Source organism: Berghia stephanieae, chromosome 6 (genome assembly GCF_034508935.2).
Source record: "Berghia stephanieae isolate SIO BIC M18660-M18661 chromosome 6, UCSD_Bste_1.3, whole genome shotgun sequence".
NCBI classification, from domain to species: Eukaryota; Metazoa; Mollusca; class Gastropoda; order Nudibranchia; family Aeolidiidae; genus Berghia; species Berghia stephanieae.
The window spans coordinates 4,137,530-4,155,029 of record NC_088365.1 but is presented as its reverse complement, the minus strand read 5'-3'; the positions used below and the strand labels follow the sequence as shown (position 1 = coordinate 4,155,029).

The following is a 17,500-nucleotide window of genomic DNA, read 5'->3' as shown; positions in this document are numbered from 1 at the left end:
AATACAACCCCACCCCCTTAATAAAACAAAACAAAAACAAAAACTAAAGAAAACACAGAAAATGATAGAAATATACATTAAGCTCGTGGATACAGAATTTATCCCGGGTTCTGTAGCAATCAACATTCAGCAGTATTTGCTTGTAACCGTTTGTATAGGACGTCAGTATATCGGAAAGTACTTTCCGCCAGATCTAATAGACCCAGCTACCAGATCACGGCTGGGTGGTAGACAGAGCAGTCAGACAATAAAAACCCGAACTGCGCAAGGTGCGGACACCGATTTTTGTAAGGCAAGTGTTCTATCACTGAAAAATTGAAACCCTTTTGAGATGAAGGTGATAAATCTCATCAATATTTGTGATCCATCCCCTCAAAACGGTACTACGTCAGGGTATTTTTTATGTTTTCAAGGTCTTACGGCACTTGCAACAAATTTGTGTCATATCAGTGCCAGTAAAAAGGAAGAAAATTGGATAGTATAGACATTCTAGATGTACAATTAAAAGGACTTGAGGAAAAAGTAAGTCAAAGGGGAATGGTTCAAATTGAGAACAGATGTAGATTCCAAGAGCCAAGGAACTCCGGCAAGGATCAGGACAAAAGTAAGTAATCTTATTCCAAGACCATGAGAGGAAACAATTGGAAAACGGGTATGGGGGGGGGGGGGATAGAAGACACAGCATGTACCTCCCTGCCCACTGTGGGAGGTCAGGATCCCCACCCAGATATTACATTTGGGACATTATGTGGTCTTACCTAGAGATGCGGCGGTGCAATGGGCGATCATAAAACCCGAATTTAATCCTCCATCTTTCACCAGAAACGCTGGCAAACCACTGAGAGCTGAAACAAAAATGAAACGAGTGAATATGACGGTCTTGAACTCGTCCGTTAGGAATTTGGAACAACTTTCCAATGCCGCTTTGGTAGTTCGAAATTTCAAACGCAGGAGTAAAAAAAAACACACAAAAACCCCCTTGACCTTTTATAAAGCGCAATATCCACTAAACGTGCTCAAAGCGCTTTATTAAGGTTCCCTGGCCAACAGCAACATGTAACATGTAGAACAAGACATGGTGCCTGTTTAGCGATAATACAACTGTTCGTGTTTCTGTTAACGGCCAGATACTCATCTTATACCCGAGTACGGTGATCTAATGTGAGTCGTCTTCTTCTTTAAGCTTATGCAGCATTTTGCAGGGTTGCAATAATGAATGCCGCATCTCAATGCATCTCGGTTCATAGCATCATTCTCCTCCAGGCTCGGTTCTTTCATATTGTCCTTTAACCTTTCCAACCATCTAGTCTTTGGGCATCCCTTTTTCCTCTGTGTTCACTAATGGTATATCCATAACTTTAATTCCAACGTACTCCCTCACTCGTCTCTTTACATGTCCGAACCATTTCAATCTATCTTCTCTCATTTTATTGATAAATTCTCCACTTTAATCAACCTTCGAATTCGTTCGTTTCTCACTTTATCTTTTCTTGTCCAGCCAAGTAACCATCTCAACATCCTCATTTCTGCCACCTTCTTTATCTTATTTCATTATTGTAGCTGCTGTCTCTAGTCCATACAAATGCTGATTTTACAACACTGTATATATTATGGTACCCTATCATGTGCTTTCTCCGCGTCAATGAACACAGAGTGTAATTCTCTTTGCTTTTCTATATACTTCTCTGCGGTCACTTTTAGAGCAAATATTATAGCATGTTGTACTTTTACCAGCAACAAATCCAAACTGTTCTTTACTTATGTCTACATCTTTTCTAATCCTCTTATCGATTACTCTTTCCCGCATCTTCGTTGTATGGCTCAATAACTTAATTTTTTTTTTAATTGAGCTTTATATAGCGCAATATCCTCTAAAATGTGCTCAAAGCGCTTTACAAGGGGTCCCTGGTCAACAGCAACATTTAACATGTGGGACGGAACATGACGCCTGTTAGGCGATATTACAATTTTTCAGACAAAGACAACGCTGTTAACGGCCAGGTACTCATTTTACACCCGAGTACGGTGAGAGAATGTGAGTAAAGAGCCTTTTCCAAGGACTCAACTATGAGCCGAGCACGAGGCTCGAACCCAGGACGTTCCGATCCGAAAGCGAGTGTCATACCACTAGACCACATAGCCGCACACCTATAGTTGCCACATTATTGAACATCTCCCTTAGTTTTGTATATGTAGATCAATGTACTTTTTGTCAATTTTTCTGGCATTTTTTTTCTTTCTGTATGATGTCGTTGAATAAGCGCACCAGGAAATGTAACCCTTCATCTCCAAGTGATTTCCAGACTTCAGCTGGTATCTTGTCTGGTCCAACTGCTTTCCCTTTTTTCACCTTGCGCACTTCAGCCCACATCTCGTTCTTGCTTATTTCATCTTCTGTCTTCTCTTTAGGCACTTCTCATCTCCCTGTCATTCTCTTCATTCATGAGATGGTCGTAGTATGTTTTCCATCGAACTCGAATCTCTTCATCTTTGCCCAATACTCTTCCATTCTCATATTTGATCATCTTAATATGTTGTATATCTCTCCTATTCTATCTTGTCCATCCGTTTCGCTATTCTGAAAATATTTTCCTGGCCTTCTTTACTTTCTAAATGCTCATACATTTCTTTGAATGACTCGGACTTTGCTTTTGTTGATATTCATCTACTTTGATAGCATCCCTATTTGTCTCCATGTTCTTCCTTGCTTCCTTCTTTTTCTTTATTGCTTCTTGAACATCTTCATCCAACCATCATGTTTCTTTTCCAATTTTTCCTCTTCCCGAGCTCACCCCTAGCACTTCTTTGGCCACTTCGCGGATTGTATCAGCGGCTTTTTTCCCATTCCTTTGGGAAATCAATTCCACTTCGTGAAACATGTAGAACAAGATATGACGCTTGTTTAGTGATAATACAATTTTTCCGACAGAGACAACGCTTTTAACGACCAGGTACTCATCTTACACCCAAGTACGGTGTGCGAATGTGAGTAAAGAGCCTATTCCAAGGACTCAACTGTAACTATGTGCCGAGCGAGGCTCAACCCAGGAGCTTCCAATTTGAAAAGCAAATGTGATAACCACATAGCCACACAGGAATATACGATAGTATATCGATCCAATTACCTCATTCATAATATTTCTAATCAAAATGAATTATTATCATTTTTTTATTTTTTTACGTCGATTGCTTCTCAAATTTAGCAATTGTTGTGGTCAGGATATCATTTCCGTCAAAATCTATTGTTTCTACTTCCGGTTGCGTGCAGGAGAAAAAAAACAAACCCCAGTTATCCGTTATAGTCCTTTTTTTCCGTTATCGAGCAAAACCTTAACGTGATGAGAATGTTCACTCTGGCAATTATATGTCCGCTCTTATCTTCTACCCCATACATTATATTATGGCATTAGTTATTCTTTATGCTGTTGATTGAGTTTTCATTCCCATTCTCTTCTTTTGGTATTGTTCCGCGCCAATGCGAACTTGTGAGGATAATTATAAATTGTTATGGTTATTTATTATTTTCTATATCGAATGAGCGCTTTTGTCTGCTGTTTTAAAATCGGTTAAAATTTATTTGACTTCATTCTTCATCTGACAGAGATATTTCGCTGGGCTAAGAGTTCATACACTGCGCGAAGTCCCATGTTTTGAGAGTTGTTTGCCAAGATTTGAAGGACGAGTTTTCTGGCCAAATTTTAAAATATGGGTTTTTCCAGAGTACGGCAGAATAGAGTAATATACAGCAGCCATCCTGTATCTTGGTTATTAAGCTATTTTTTAATAATCCCTTCTGATTCCAGCCCATGATGGGAAAATAATCCAATTAATCCATTTCACACACATCAGCAGAATCGGTGGCTTTTCATACGCCATATTTTTGTGTGGCTATGTGGTCTTGTGGTATGACACTCGCATTCGGATCTGAAGGCCCTGGGTTCGAGCCTCGCTCGGCGCATAGTTGAGTCCTTGGAAAAGACACTTTATTCACATTCTCTCATCGTACTCAGGTGTAAAATGAGTACCTGGCCGTCAACAGCGTTGTCTCTGTCAGAAAAAAATGCAATATCGCCTAGCAGGCGTCATGTCTCATTCGACATGTTAAGTGTTGCTGCTGGATTGGGGCCCATTGCAAAGAGTTTTGAGCACGTCCAGTGGATATTGCGCTTTATAAATGCTCAAGTTAAAGTTAATTTTTATAAGTATTCTTATTTCTACGCCACTATATATTGTCAGTTTATCTATTCACATCGAGTGGAGTAATAATTTATACAAAGTGTCAACCAAAGAGACCAATCCAAGGCCCGAGTTTGTATAAGTGAATGCAAGGCAACTCAGTCACCGACCAAAGGGAATGTCGCTTGACTTAGTAATAAAACGCGATAGGCGAGACACTTGACTTCTGACCGTTAGAGTACCTGGTTTGAACCCTTTACTTGATTAACGATCAACTTGCTTAGATATCGAGTTTCTTCTTTTGTTTCATTTGATTGGTTTTACGGCGCTTGAGACAAATTTATGTCATTTCAGCGCCTATAAAAAGAGAGAAAACCCTCTAAGCACAAAAGCACCAATGGGAAATAAGACAAAGGGGATTAGTTTGGGATTATAAGTAGATTCCACGGGCATTTTATCATGTATCAGTTTGAGATCATCTGAAAGTCTGATCCAGACACAAGCACAGGATCTAGCTATGAGGAATACACTCAAACATTATGTATAAAATATGTTCAAAACAAAAACTATAATATTACACAACAGAGAGATGATTTACGAGGGGAAATATAGCATCAGAACTAATGCTTTAAGTTTGACTGTTTCCCTCTCAACAAAAGAATCCGGGCCAGGCCAGGACAAAGTCAAGTAAATTCGAACCAAGACAGGAACAGAAAAAGGATTGTTTTGTTTTTAAGGGTTTTGCGGCGCTTGAAACGCATTTAGGTCATACCAGCTCCAGTAAAAAGGAAGAAAATGGGATAATAAAAAGTTCTAGAATTACAATTAAAGCATCCAAGAATAAAGGAGACAAAGGGGAATTAGTTCAAAATAGGGAATAGATGTAGATTCCAAGAGAACACTATCAGTGTACTGAGTTTGAGATCACTAAATGTCTCTTCCAGACACACGCACAGGTTCCCGCCAAGAGGAACACACTCAATTGTTTACAAATCATACATATGCAAAAGGAAAAAAAATACAGTGCACAACAGAGAGATGATTTATAAGGAAAAAAATATCATCTCCCAAAACCAACCTTACATTTGACTGTTTCCTTCCCAGCCAGGGTACCCGGCCAGTGCAGGACAAAACCAAGTAATCTCATTGCAAACAAAAACAGAAAGAAAGTTGGTTGGAAAACAGATACAGGGGATAGAAGACGTAGCAAGTACCTCCCTGCCCACTATGGGAGGTCAGGAACCCCACCCAGATACTGTGGGGTAGAAGACACAGCAAAAGAGACTTCTTTGTCCACCGTTAGAGGTCGAAAGACTCCATCCAGATTATGTTTGTAAATCAGAGACTTGATCAAAACTCGTAAAAGTGATCCAACCAAGAGAAGGATGATCAACCACTTCACTTCCCACTTACATGGGTTGACCAAACGTTCTATCCTCCTTTCACTGATATTGGCAAGTTCATGGACGCCGATTGCCAAGTAGTCCAGCGCCTGTTGATAAAATAATCAAGAAATAAACTTGAATGGGCATATTGAGCAATTTTCATTTGGCGATTTACAAGGTGTCCCGATCAAACAGCGACAATAGCATGCAGTTCCGAAGGGAAGTTCTTCTCTCGGATCTTCAACGGCTTCATTTGCATGATTGTCCCACTCCCTCCATGTGGAAAGTCTTCATACATCTGCATGATCGGGGATTTCTTGAAGTATGATACTCGCCTTATCCATTTTATTTTATATTATGTGCTCTTGGCGATTTACAAGGGGTCCCAATCAAACAGCAACAATAGCATGCAATACAAAAGCCGGCGCATATATGGCGCTTCCACATTTCTCGACATGTATGATGCTGTTACAGGCCTGGTACTCATTTTACACCAAGATGGTGTGAGAGAATGTGAGTAAAGAGTCTTGTCCAAGGATTCAATTTTGCACCACCCAGAGCCGCGGGAATCGAACAAGGGACCTACGAGTCCGAAGGCGAGTTTCATACTGCAAGACCACGACAAATGTTATCTTAAATCGTTAAGTAAGAAATATGATGTTTTAGGGTTGTCATTTTACTCACAATGCATTTATCAAGAAATAGATGTTTTAGGGTTGTCATTTTACACACAATGAGATCTGGGATCAATTGTGTCAAAACTCTATTATGCCGGAATGAATCTAGAGTCTATAGATAGAAGGTAATTGACGTGACTCAGCTCTTTGTTATTATTGTTAGCAGCCATTTTTATGAGAAGTTTCTCACTAAATTCTATCAATTATATTCTAAACGTTCAAGGTTTGCACATAGTTTTGTGTATTGGTACGTTATCTTCGTCGCTGGGTATTTTAAATTATAAGAAATACCAACTATTAGTCTTTTTCAATGTAAATTTTTTGTATTAATTCTTCCTCATATCGGATAGAAATAAAGACCAAAATTTTAAGTATGTGGTTATTATCTCAATTTCCATATCGACATAATGCCGTTTTCAGACGGCGTGTCATATTTAGTAATTTTTTGTTCATAGAATCAATAATAGTATACAATTTTGACCGAAATCAGGAATTATATTGATGAGGGTTTACATGGGTGCAAGAGTGCCGGTTACAGCCGGCCTGCCAGCCGATTGGATTACCAAAAAAAACGTCCCGGCTTTTTGCGATTTGAATAGGACTGTGATAGGACCCTTTTTTAATTTTTTAGTTTATTTTTGTATATTTTAAAATTGTGCAACTTGTGACAAGAAACTTAACAAATTACTGCATTACAACCTTTGGATTAAACATACAACAATTGTGGACTACTATTATGAAGACTAGATGCTGAGAACAAGACTTCAAATGACGAGGAAAGTCCGTGAATCTTGCAGGCTTTTTCAGATTATATGTCTGGTCATAAGTAGACTTGCAGGCTTTTTGAGGTCCAGTTGCTTGCACCCATGGGTATATGAAGTGTTTGTTCAAAGTCAATAAGTTATTCCTTTCGATCAAAAAACGTATTATAATACCCACTTTTTGTCTTTGTTCCTATTGAAATACTCTTCAGATAAAAACAAGGCCTGACCCATTGATAAAAATGGTACGAAAATAATTATAGACCGATGATTTAGTACATTCGTTTGTTTTTTAAGGGTTTTACGGCGCTTGCGGCACATTTATGTCATTTCATTGCCAGTGAAAGTACTTTGCGTAGACTAGCGTTCTGTCAAAATTACTCATACTATTAATAGACTATGGTTGTAACCCATCTTCCAAAAAGGACGACGTAAACAATAAAAAAGTAAAAAAATATAGTAAATATGAAGTTTTATGTAACGCATTTCCATGGATTAACATGACCAATGCGCTTCCCGGTGTTTTATTTCATCCCCCCAGCAGCAGACCATATGGAATCTTCCTTCCATTTATTTATTTGGGGGGGGGGGGGGGGGGGGGCGGGTTGCTTGTTTGTTTTTATTCTTTTTCTGTTTTGTTTGTTTTGGTGTTTTTTGGGGGTTTTGTTTGCCCCCCCCCCCCCAAGCCCTCAAATTGCGTAAACCAAATTTCATGGATGGCGCGTTGGGTTGTAGGAAATAATATTTACTCTTAGGATGAATAAAAAGGGGTTTTATTCTAAACACGCAAAGACAATGTTTACATTTGACGATTAGTTTTGGTTACTAAGTGTTTTTGTCGGCAATAGAAGAAAGCTGATAGAATAAGAGCTTTACCCCCCCCCCTCCCCAAAAAACAAAAAAAAAACAAAAAAAAACAAAACAAAACAAACGAACAAACTACTAAATTAACAATGACATGTACAGACACGAACACCGAGTACCGTAAGGAAGATCTTCTGTACATGTAATCCCAAAGTATTCTTGACGTGTACATGTAACCAAGGACATCTACAGACAATGACGTTGACATCACTCGGGTCTTTGTTATTGTTATTTTTGCCATCCACGTTTATGAGTAATTATCAGTAAACTGTCTAAACCAAACTATAAACGTTTAAGGCTACACATAGCTTTGTGTGTTGGTCCTTTATACTTCCGGATGGCAATTTTGTGAGCTTCTTAGCCAAGAGCATAATATCTGTAGAGGTACTATTAATAGAACTCATTACGCAAAAAAAAGTGTTATGTTAGGATGATGCAAAGAATAAACAAAGTTTTAAAAGTAAATATGAAGCTTCATGTAGAGCATTTCAACGGGATGCCGAATGCGCTTCACACTATTTTATTTTATTCCTCCTATGGACCATACGGAACCATCTTTCCATGTCATACAGTACTGTTAAGTGCCCTGTTTTTGTACAATAATTTTATTACTAAATTCACTTTTAGGGGTACTATTCATCCCGCCTTAATAACGTTTCGAGATGGTAGGTCACATTTTTTCTCGCTAATTCTGACCATATTAATATAAAAATCAGTTTTAACTCATTCAACCCTAACACCGACTATGTCCGTAGTTTACCCGGGTTACTTTTACCACATGCGCATTTATTACATTTTTCTGGGACAAATTATTGGCGTAGTATCAAAACTAATGTTTTTAGTTTTAACATGTGAATGGTGGTTAAATAAAACTATCTGTGTGCATGCTCATTTTTGATACATTTTTTCCAATTTTGAAAAGTAGCAAAAATCTCTAGAATTGAGTGAATTAATCTAAAAGTTCATTTTCTGTCATAATACCAGATTGATGAGGCGAGCCACAAATCATTACCTTTGCCGGATATTCTCCGTGGAAGTTTCCAGCCGATACAATCTCCTCCATGTCGGCAAAGACTATAGGATTGTCGGTTGCAGAGTTAAGTTCTGTTGTGATGACTTGTCGTACGAACCGTAGGGTGTCATTCACTATTCCGTGTACCTAAAGAAAATTATACACATTTTAATCAAAATAATAGAAATTAACAAATAAACAACAAAAAATTTCAGAATTTGAAAATTATCAATTATACATTTTCCAAAACAAATGTCCAGGAAAAATCTTCCACTTTCCTTTTTTTTGGCCCATCCCATCAAAAAAAACAACAAAAAACAAACAAACACCCACACACACACACACACACACACACACACATACACACGCACACAACAACAAACACATACATACACACACTAGAGTCCTTTAAAAGTTTAAACAATTCCCAAATACAAAAGATTGAGATAGATTGGTCATGTTCGCCGAATGAAGGAAGGAGGAATACCCAAAAAAATCAGCGCTCAGATTGACTCTGAAAGTAAATCTCATGAAGTAAAGGTCACTTCACTAAAGACATGGAGAAGATCAGTAGAAAGAGAAATGACACTCTTTGGTCGGACTCTTTTGTGACGGGACACTATGAGAAGACATTAAGTGTGAGCAGCATGATTGATCAACTTGAATGGAAGTCACTCCAATTTAGGAGGAAAATAGCACGCCTGACCATGATGTTTAAGGTAAAGAACAACCTGATGGCGATTTCAAATCCTGATCCCCAAATACAGACACGAACATCTAGGACTTCCCAAATTGACAGTTTCATCCCCCTGACATTGACATCCACCTAAGACCTCAGAAAATTCTCATTTTACCCCAGAACCATCACAGGTTGGAACAATTTACCGCGGGAAGTTACATCTGCACTCACTTTAGATATATTTACAGAGCTTCTACTGGGTGGGGTACCTGACCTCCCATAGTGGACAGGGTGGGTACATACTGTGTCTTCTATCACCTTATAACTGTTTTCCAACATGCTTTCTGTCTTTGTCTTGGAATGAGATTACTTGATTTTTTTCTCTTGGTCCTGGCCGGAGTCCTAGCTGGGAGGGAAAGTCAAATGCATAGGTGTTGTTTTGGGATGTTTGTTTTTTCTTGTGGATCATCTCTCTGTTATGTATTATTATATTTGTTATTTTAAATGTATATTGTAAGCATTTGTGTGGATTCCTCTTTGTTGGATTTTGTGCTTCAGACTTATAGGTGATCTCAAATTAAGTACTCTTGGAATCTACATCTGATCCCTATTTGCTCCCAGTTCCCCTATGTCTTACTTTTTCTTGGGTGCTTTAATTGTAATTCGAGAACTTTTTATTATCCCATTTTCTTCCTTTTTACTGGAGCTGGTATAACCTAAATGTGTTGCAAGCGCCGTAAAACCCTTAAAAACAATAAAAACAAAAACAGAGCTTCTAGATCGCTGCTGAATGTTTCACCTTTATGTTATTGTTCATGTCAAAATCTTCATGAGTGAATGTGAACATTAAAGGAAGATTCAGATTCAGATTCAGACCTTGGGTAGGGGTGGGGGTCGGAAGCTGGCCAAAGTGACCCCTTACTTTCGACCTATGTGTTGATAAAACACCACTAAGTAACTAACAGGAAGTGAATATCTTTGCAGCGCTGCAATTTGGACGACACCCGTGTTGTTACAGTCTTTACTTTCAATTGATCCTAAAGAAAAAAAATTCCACTGTGAGATTTTCATATCAATTTTAGTTATTTCCATTGGGAGGCCGAATATGTGCTATTAATCCAGGAATTCATTCAAATCTATTCGAGTGAATTGATGTGTATAACGGCCTATACTCAAAGGCATAATGATGTTGTCATGATTTTTCGATCCTAGTCGCTATCCACGCTCACAATCGCTTGACACTGTTTCAAGACAAAATACCCTGCCGCTATCTCTTACCAAGTAAGGGTCAATGCAGTGTTCGCTGGATTCTAGCAAGCTCTCAGTAGAATTTAATTAAGATAGATAGATAGATAAATAGAGAGAGAGAGAGAGAGAGAGAGAGAGAGAGAGAGAGAGAGAGAGAGAGAGAGAAGAGAGACTGGCGGGGGGGGGGGGGGTAGGTGCGAGGTAACATTTTTGTTTTGATTAAAACAATTTGTTGCTGTTTTTTATTATTTGTTTTTTTTTTCAGCTATAAATTCTTGACCATTTTAGTATCCGGTCAATAGTCATAGGGATCATGACAATTATTATCTCACGTACTGAGTGGCGTAAATGATGGGACGGGTTTTAGTTGGTGTTGATCAATTTCCAGATGTCAGAGAACGATAAATAGATGAGATGAGAGAAAGAGAGAGAGAGGGAGGGAGAGAGAGAGGGAGGGAGAGAGAGAGGGGGGAGAGAGAGGGAGAGAGAGAGAGGGAGAGAGAGAGGGAGGGAGAGAGAGAGGGGGGAGAGAGAGAAGAGAGAGAGAGAGAGAGAGAGAGAGAGAGAGAGAGAGAGAGAGAGAGAGAGAGAGAGAGAGAGAGAGAGAGATTCATACAAATTGTTTTCCACTTCCTCCACATCTTGTTTAGTTGAAATTACATCTCCAAAGTCACGTCGGAGGTGACTGACAACCACAATTTTAGAATGAATACCAACTGGGCTTTCACATCATCACGCAATCATAATGATTTCTAACTGAATTTGAAAACACGCAAAGAAACCAATTTAAATCCCAGTGGGCGCTGACGTGAATGGAAGAATTTATGGACATTGAAATAGAATAGAATATATTATAATTTTTGAAAATAAAATGCATAGAGTAATCTCGAGATTCAGTTAAAACACATCGTAAGATGGATGGACAATCATTTCGTTTTTCGGCATCCTATTTTTGGAACACTCTTCCATCGCATATTAAATATTCATAATCATTGAAGACTTTTAAAATCCCAATTTACTTTTTACGTCTTCAGGGAATTTAATTGTGTGTGTTTGTTTGGATTTTGTTTTTGGTTATCTTTTTGTGGTTTTTTATTTGTTTATTTGTTTCGGTATTTTTATTGTTTTTTTTTGTTTTTTTTAATTAATTTATTTATTTTCATTTTTTTACTTTTCATTTTTGTTGTTGTTGCTTGTGTTACATCGTGTCAATAATAGTACATTCAGTATTATTAAAATATTGTTTAGATTTTATGAAGCACTCAGAGCTTGTTTTAATCAAATGGAGCGCTTTATGAACGGCCTGCAGTATCATTAATATAGGTAATAAAAACACAATGATTTATTCTCCGGAGAAAAAAAAAAGTGTGTGTTGATAAGCGATGTCATGTAAAACCGAGACCAATTGGTCACTATGGGTTTTAAAGGAGATAACCTGACGCTATAACTATAAGTTAAAGTAAATATTGTATCTCTTTTTTACATTTGTAGTCTCAACTCGCAACAAAAAGCAAAAAAAAAAACATACAAAAACAAACAAATAAACAAACAAACAAAAATTACAAAGTAGGATCTTTCATGGAATACCAAAGGAGTAACAAAAGCAGGAAAACCAAGAAAAATGTGGCGGTGGACTTTGTTTGAGGAAGATAAAAGGGGTGGGATAAACATGGAAACAGCTGGAGAGGACGGCCCAAGGAAAAGTCAAATGGTCTGGCATCATTGATGGCCTGTGCTTCCGATTGGTTTTATTAAGGACACAATAAGCCAGATAGTCAACTAAACAAAATGTATGCTCATTGGAAAAATCGTAATATTTTTTTCTTATCGTTTAAATCCCTATAATTACTATGGTCTCACCTGAGGGCAGCACCGTAATGTATAAGCATCTTGGACTTTATTACAATACCTGTGACTTTCTGGATATTCGAAGAGAAGAAAAAAGAACTCGATTATAATAAGGAACATCTTATTTCAATGTGTGCGCAGACATGATCCATGGGCGAATTAACAGCACATTGGAAACTCTCGTACTAATGCATAGAAAAGATTGGAGATTAATCAAATCATCAATTTTTATTTTTAGCATGATTTCTTCGAAATTAAAAAAAAAAGTTTTGCAGTTAAGTGCGGATATGTGGTCTTATGGTATGACACTCGCTTTCGAATCGGTAGGTCCTGGGTTCAAGCCTCGCTCGGCGCATAGTTGAGTCCTGGGAAAAGGCTCTTTACTCACATTCTCTCATCGTACTTAGGTGTAAAATGAGTACCTGGTCGTTAACAGCATTGTCTCCGTTCGAAAGATTGTAATATCGCCTAACAGGCGTCCTGTCTCGTCCTACATGTTATGTGTTGCTGTTGGCCAGGGACCCCTTGTAAAGCGCTTTGAGCACGTTTAGTGGATATTGCGCTATATAAAAGCTCATTTTTAAAATACCAATCAAGGTAACTATATTCTGAGATCTGATATATTCTTTAAATAGGGTTCTAAAGAAGTAACGTTCAATTTGTGCCAAAACATAATCCATGGGCGAATGAACAGCACATGGTAAATACTCGAACTAATACATAGAAAGATTCAATACTAAACATTAAGAGACTCATAACAATCTACACAAACCGTCTTATTTCATTTTTAGCATGATTTCTTCGAAATTAACAGAAAATAAAATAAAATCATTTTTACAGTTATATCCCAATCGAGGTAACTATCTTCTGAGATCTGAGATATTCTTTTAATGGGGTTCCAAAATAGTAACGTCACTTTCCTGTTAAAAACGATCACAGCAACCAAAAGTGGTTCCACTTGTAAATCCATAAAACGGACAGACTCCGGTGAACGTCAACAATCAGGTGCAAAGCGATAAACCATTTTAGCAAAGAAAATGTCTATCAATTTGATTTTTATAAAGCAAACTCTGCTCGTAGTAATAACCACAGCTTGGCTCTTTCTGTTGATTGTGGAACCAAAATAAGAGCTGTTACACTAGGCAAGTGTGTCGTCGCAATTTTTGTCCCAATTGGCAACTTAGTTTGAGATCACCTAAAAGTCTCATCCAGACACAAGCACAGGTCCCTACTAAGAGGAATACACTCAAATTTTTACACATCATATATAATATATAAACAAAACATAATGCAGTGCATAACAGAGAGATGATTTACAAGAAAAAAATATATCATCTCCCAAAACTATACATTTGACTGTTTCCCCCCCCCCCCCCCCCCCCCCCCCAGCCTGGGCATCTGGCCATGGCCAGGACAAAACCAAGTCATCTTATTCAAAGACAAAGACAGAAAGCATGTTAGAAAGCAGATGTAGGAGGATAGAAGACACCGTATGTACCTCTCTGCCCACTATGGGAGGTCAGGAACCCCACCCAGTCATACCTGCTACTTGTGAAGGGTACGTATCCGAATGTAAAACACTTCTTAACCTTCTGGCCACTTGGATCTGCCCCTTGTGTGGTCTCACGTTGTGGACCTCTGTGGAAATATAATATTGGAAATGTTATAAAGTGGAATTTCTGTGATCTCACGTTGTGGACTCTAGTGGGAATATATTGGAAATGTCATACTACGAAGAACAATGTGGACATTTTTTTTGTGTGGCCCTGCTTTACGAACCTCTGTAGAAATGTATTGGAAGTGTTCTTACAGGGTAGAAAAATTGTTTAAGACTATTTTGTGGTTTCATATTGTGGACAACTGTGGAAATGCATCAGAAAATTTATAAAATGCGGAAGAGCAATGTAGATTTTGTATGGTCTTACGTATTGGGCAGGCCTCTGTAAAATCTATTGGAAATGTTATCAAATGTGGTAAAACTATGTAGACAGTTTTGTGGTCTCAAGTTGTGGATCTCCGTGGAAAAGATTTGGAAAATGTTTTCATACGTGAAAGAGAATTGTGGATTTTGTGAGGTCTCACGTTGTGGACATTCATGGATATAAATTGGAAATGATGATGATGATGATGATGATGATGATGATGATGATGATGATGATGATGATGATGGTAATAATAATTGTGATAATGATGATGACGATGATGCTGCTGCTGCTGATGATGATGATGATGATGACGACGACGACAACAGCAATTATGATGTTGATGATGATGATGATGATGATGATGACGATAATGATGATGATGATGATGATGATGACGATGACGATGATGACGAGGATAAGGACGACGACGACGATGATGATGATGTTGTTGATGATGATGTTGTTGATGATGATGATGATGATGATGATGATGATGATGATGATGATGATGATGATGATGATGATGATGATGATGATGATTTTATTCACAATCACGAACTTACTGCTATCAAAGGCTCTACTCGTCCCCTTCAAAACCTCCAAGCTGAGTGCCGCTATAATGTCAGCCTGGCGAGCGATTGAATCGGCTCTCTCCAGGGCTGGAATAATTATAGGATAAAAATGATGATGATGATGATGATGATGATGATGATTATGATAATAATAATAATAATAATAATAATAATAATAATAATAATAATAATAATAATAATAATAATAATAATAATAATAATGATAATAATAATAATTAAAAAAATAATAATAATAATAACAATAATAATAATAATAATAATAATAATAATAATAATAATAATAATAATAATAATAATAATAATAATAATAATAATAATGATCATAGTGATTATAGTAATGATTAAATTTGGCAGTTTGTTTTATATCCTAACAGGGGAGACAATCCTGAGAAATTCATTTTGGACAATTAATGCAAGCAGTTGTCTCCCATAAAAGAGCACCAAGTTTATATATATATTTTTTAAAATCATCTTTTCACTTCTTTTGTTAAGGGGCTTATTTGCTTGTTTGATATTTGTGACGATGTTACGTTGGGATGAAATTGATGCTGAAAGTTGAATTTGTAGTCAAAACTAAAGAAAACTTGGCTTAAGTTTATGTTGTTTCATTGAGCTGAATACAGTCATGTCTCTCCAGTCCAAACACTTCCGTTCCCAGCACTTTGTCCGAATTACAGATAGACGACATCTGGATATTGGAACCAGCCCCTTAGGTGTACAAATTAAATAATGTAAAAAATATCATTTTCCATACAACCTGTTCGGAAATATTCGGATTGTGGACTTTCGGATTAGAGAGACGCGCTGCGTCAATTCCGGTTTTTTTTATCGAGGTAATCATAATTTTTTTAAAAATAGATTTATATATCGTCAAAATGGTTAGAATTTCAATATTCAAGAATCACGTAATATGAGAAATGAAATACGCTGATCTGAAATGGGGCATATTGATTCAGAATTTTTTTTATTTATTTAGAATTTTAAGTCAATTTTTTAGAATCTGGTCCACCCTGGCATAGTAATTTTTCGAGACGTAAGTCACATTTATTGTTACATATAAGGAACGAATATGACGTCACTGAGTTCTTTGTTATTGTTTTTAGACAGCCATTTTAATGATTAGTTCTCACAAAATGTTATCAATCAGACGCTAAACGCTCATGGTTACTCAGTTTTCTGTGTTGGTACATCACATCCAGCTGGCGGATGTTGTGAGAATTTTGCCTAAACGCAATGCATCATTAGAGCAACAAAAGTTCATATTTATTTTTTAAAATTTTTAATCACTTATCGAAATTTGATATATAATGACACAACACCATTGTGAGTCGATGGGTCACATCAGCGTTAATGACACACCCACTCACCTTCTGCTCCAATAGAGGAGATAAGCTGTGTTCCATTGATAAGCGCAAGACCCTGAATTTGAGTACGGGAAGACAAAATGGAGGAATGAAAAAAATAAAAAACAGTGACGAACCTTCAAAAAAAGGGGAAAAAATACTTAAAACGGAGCGTTTTGGGTTTAGAATCCTTCTTCAGCGATGTACAAAAGCATTAAAAAAAAAATTGTATTACTTTAAGTTAAACTGAAATAGACGGTAGCGACGTGCATTTAATTGCAAGTCTGATAACTCAATTCGTTTTGGGTTCATTGTTGCAATGAACATCTCAACAAACAAAAACATGACTCAAAATATTGTCCATTACAACAATGTTAAACTAGGTCCATAATAATTGCAAGACCTGCATATATGTACACGTTGGACGGCAGAAATGTGCTCTAAGCTAAAGATAATAACAATTGGATTCAGTAGTCTGATGTCACGCGCCCGGCAACGGCGGCCATCTTGGTTCTAAACAAAGAAGATCTTTACTTTTTATTCTTCATGCTGGCGAGAACTTTTCATTCCCTTTTCATATGCCTTGTGATTAGAATGTGTAAAAGTCAAAACATGATCAAATTGATGGGGTTTTTTTTCCTCTGGATACGCTTTTAAGCTCGCCGGAGATATATTTCATACGGCGTCCGCCATTGTTCCGATAGTTTAGAGCCAGTGTTACTAAGTTACCATACGTCATTAGGAAGGAAGTGACGGTACGACTATTGAATCCTATTGTGGCATGAAACACCGCAAGAAATAGCAAGAAAGAAAAATACAATTTAAAAAAACAACATTTTTTGTCTTTTCTTTTTCTTTTTTGCTTTGTCTGGCACTGTTTCATACCACACTTTTTCAGATTTTTATTTTACGCAAGTGTCTGTTACCCAATTTCTTGATTAGAAATACTCTCTGCATATTCAGTTGGGATGGAATGATACATTCAGCCA

General features: G+C 37.3%; 1 protein-coding gene across 13 annotated transcripts in view; it reads right to left on the bottom strand.

Moving 5' to 3' along the window:
• Positions 1–17,500, bottom strand: part of LOC144974361 (histidine ammonia-lyase-like) — a 62,626-nt gene that overhangs the window by 11,999 nt on the left and 33,127 nt on the right. For all 13 annotated transcript variants that reach the window (XR_013645723.1, XR_013645726.1, XR_013645730.1 and 10 more), the window contains exons 12-18: positions 16,536–16,587; positions 15,139–15,234; positions 14,193–14,288; positions 12,663–12,721; positions 8,876–9,022; positions 5,590–5,668; positions 759–845 (exon numbers count right to left, since the gene is read on the bottom strand). Coding sequence is in view for 4 of the 13 variants with exons in the window: in XM_078917181.1 (XP_078773307.1) it covers positions 759–845; positions 5,590–5,668; positions 8,876–9,022; positions 12,663–12,721; positions 14,193–14,288; positions 15,139–15,234; positions 16,536–16,587 (616 nt within the window). In the remaining 9 variants the exon portion in view is untranslated. The remainder of the gene's footprint in view (positions 1–758; positions 846–5,589; positions 5,669–8,875; positions 9,023–12,662; positions 12,722–14,192; positions 14,289–15,138; positions 15,235–16,535; positions 16,588–17,500) is intronic.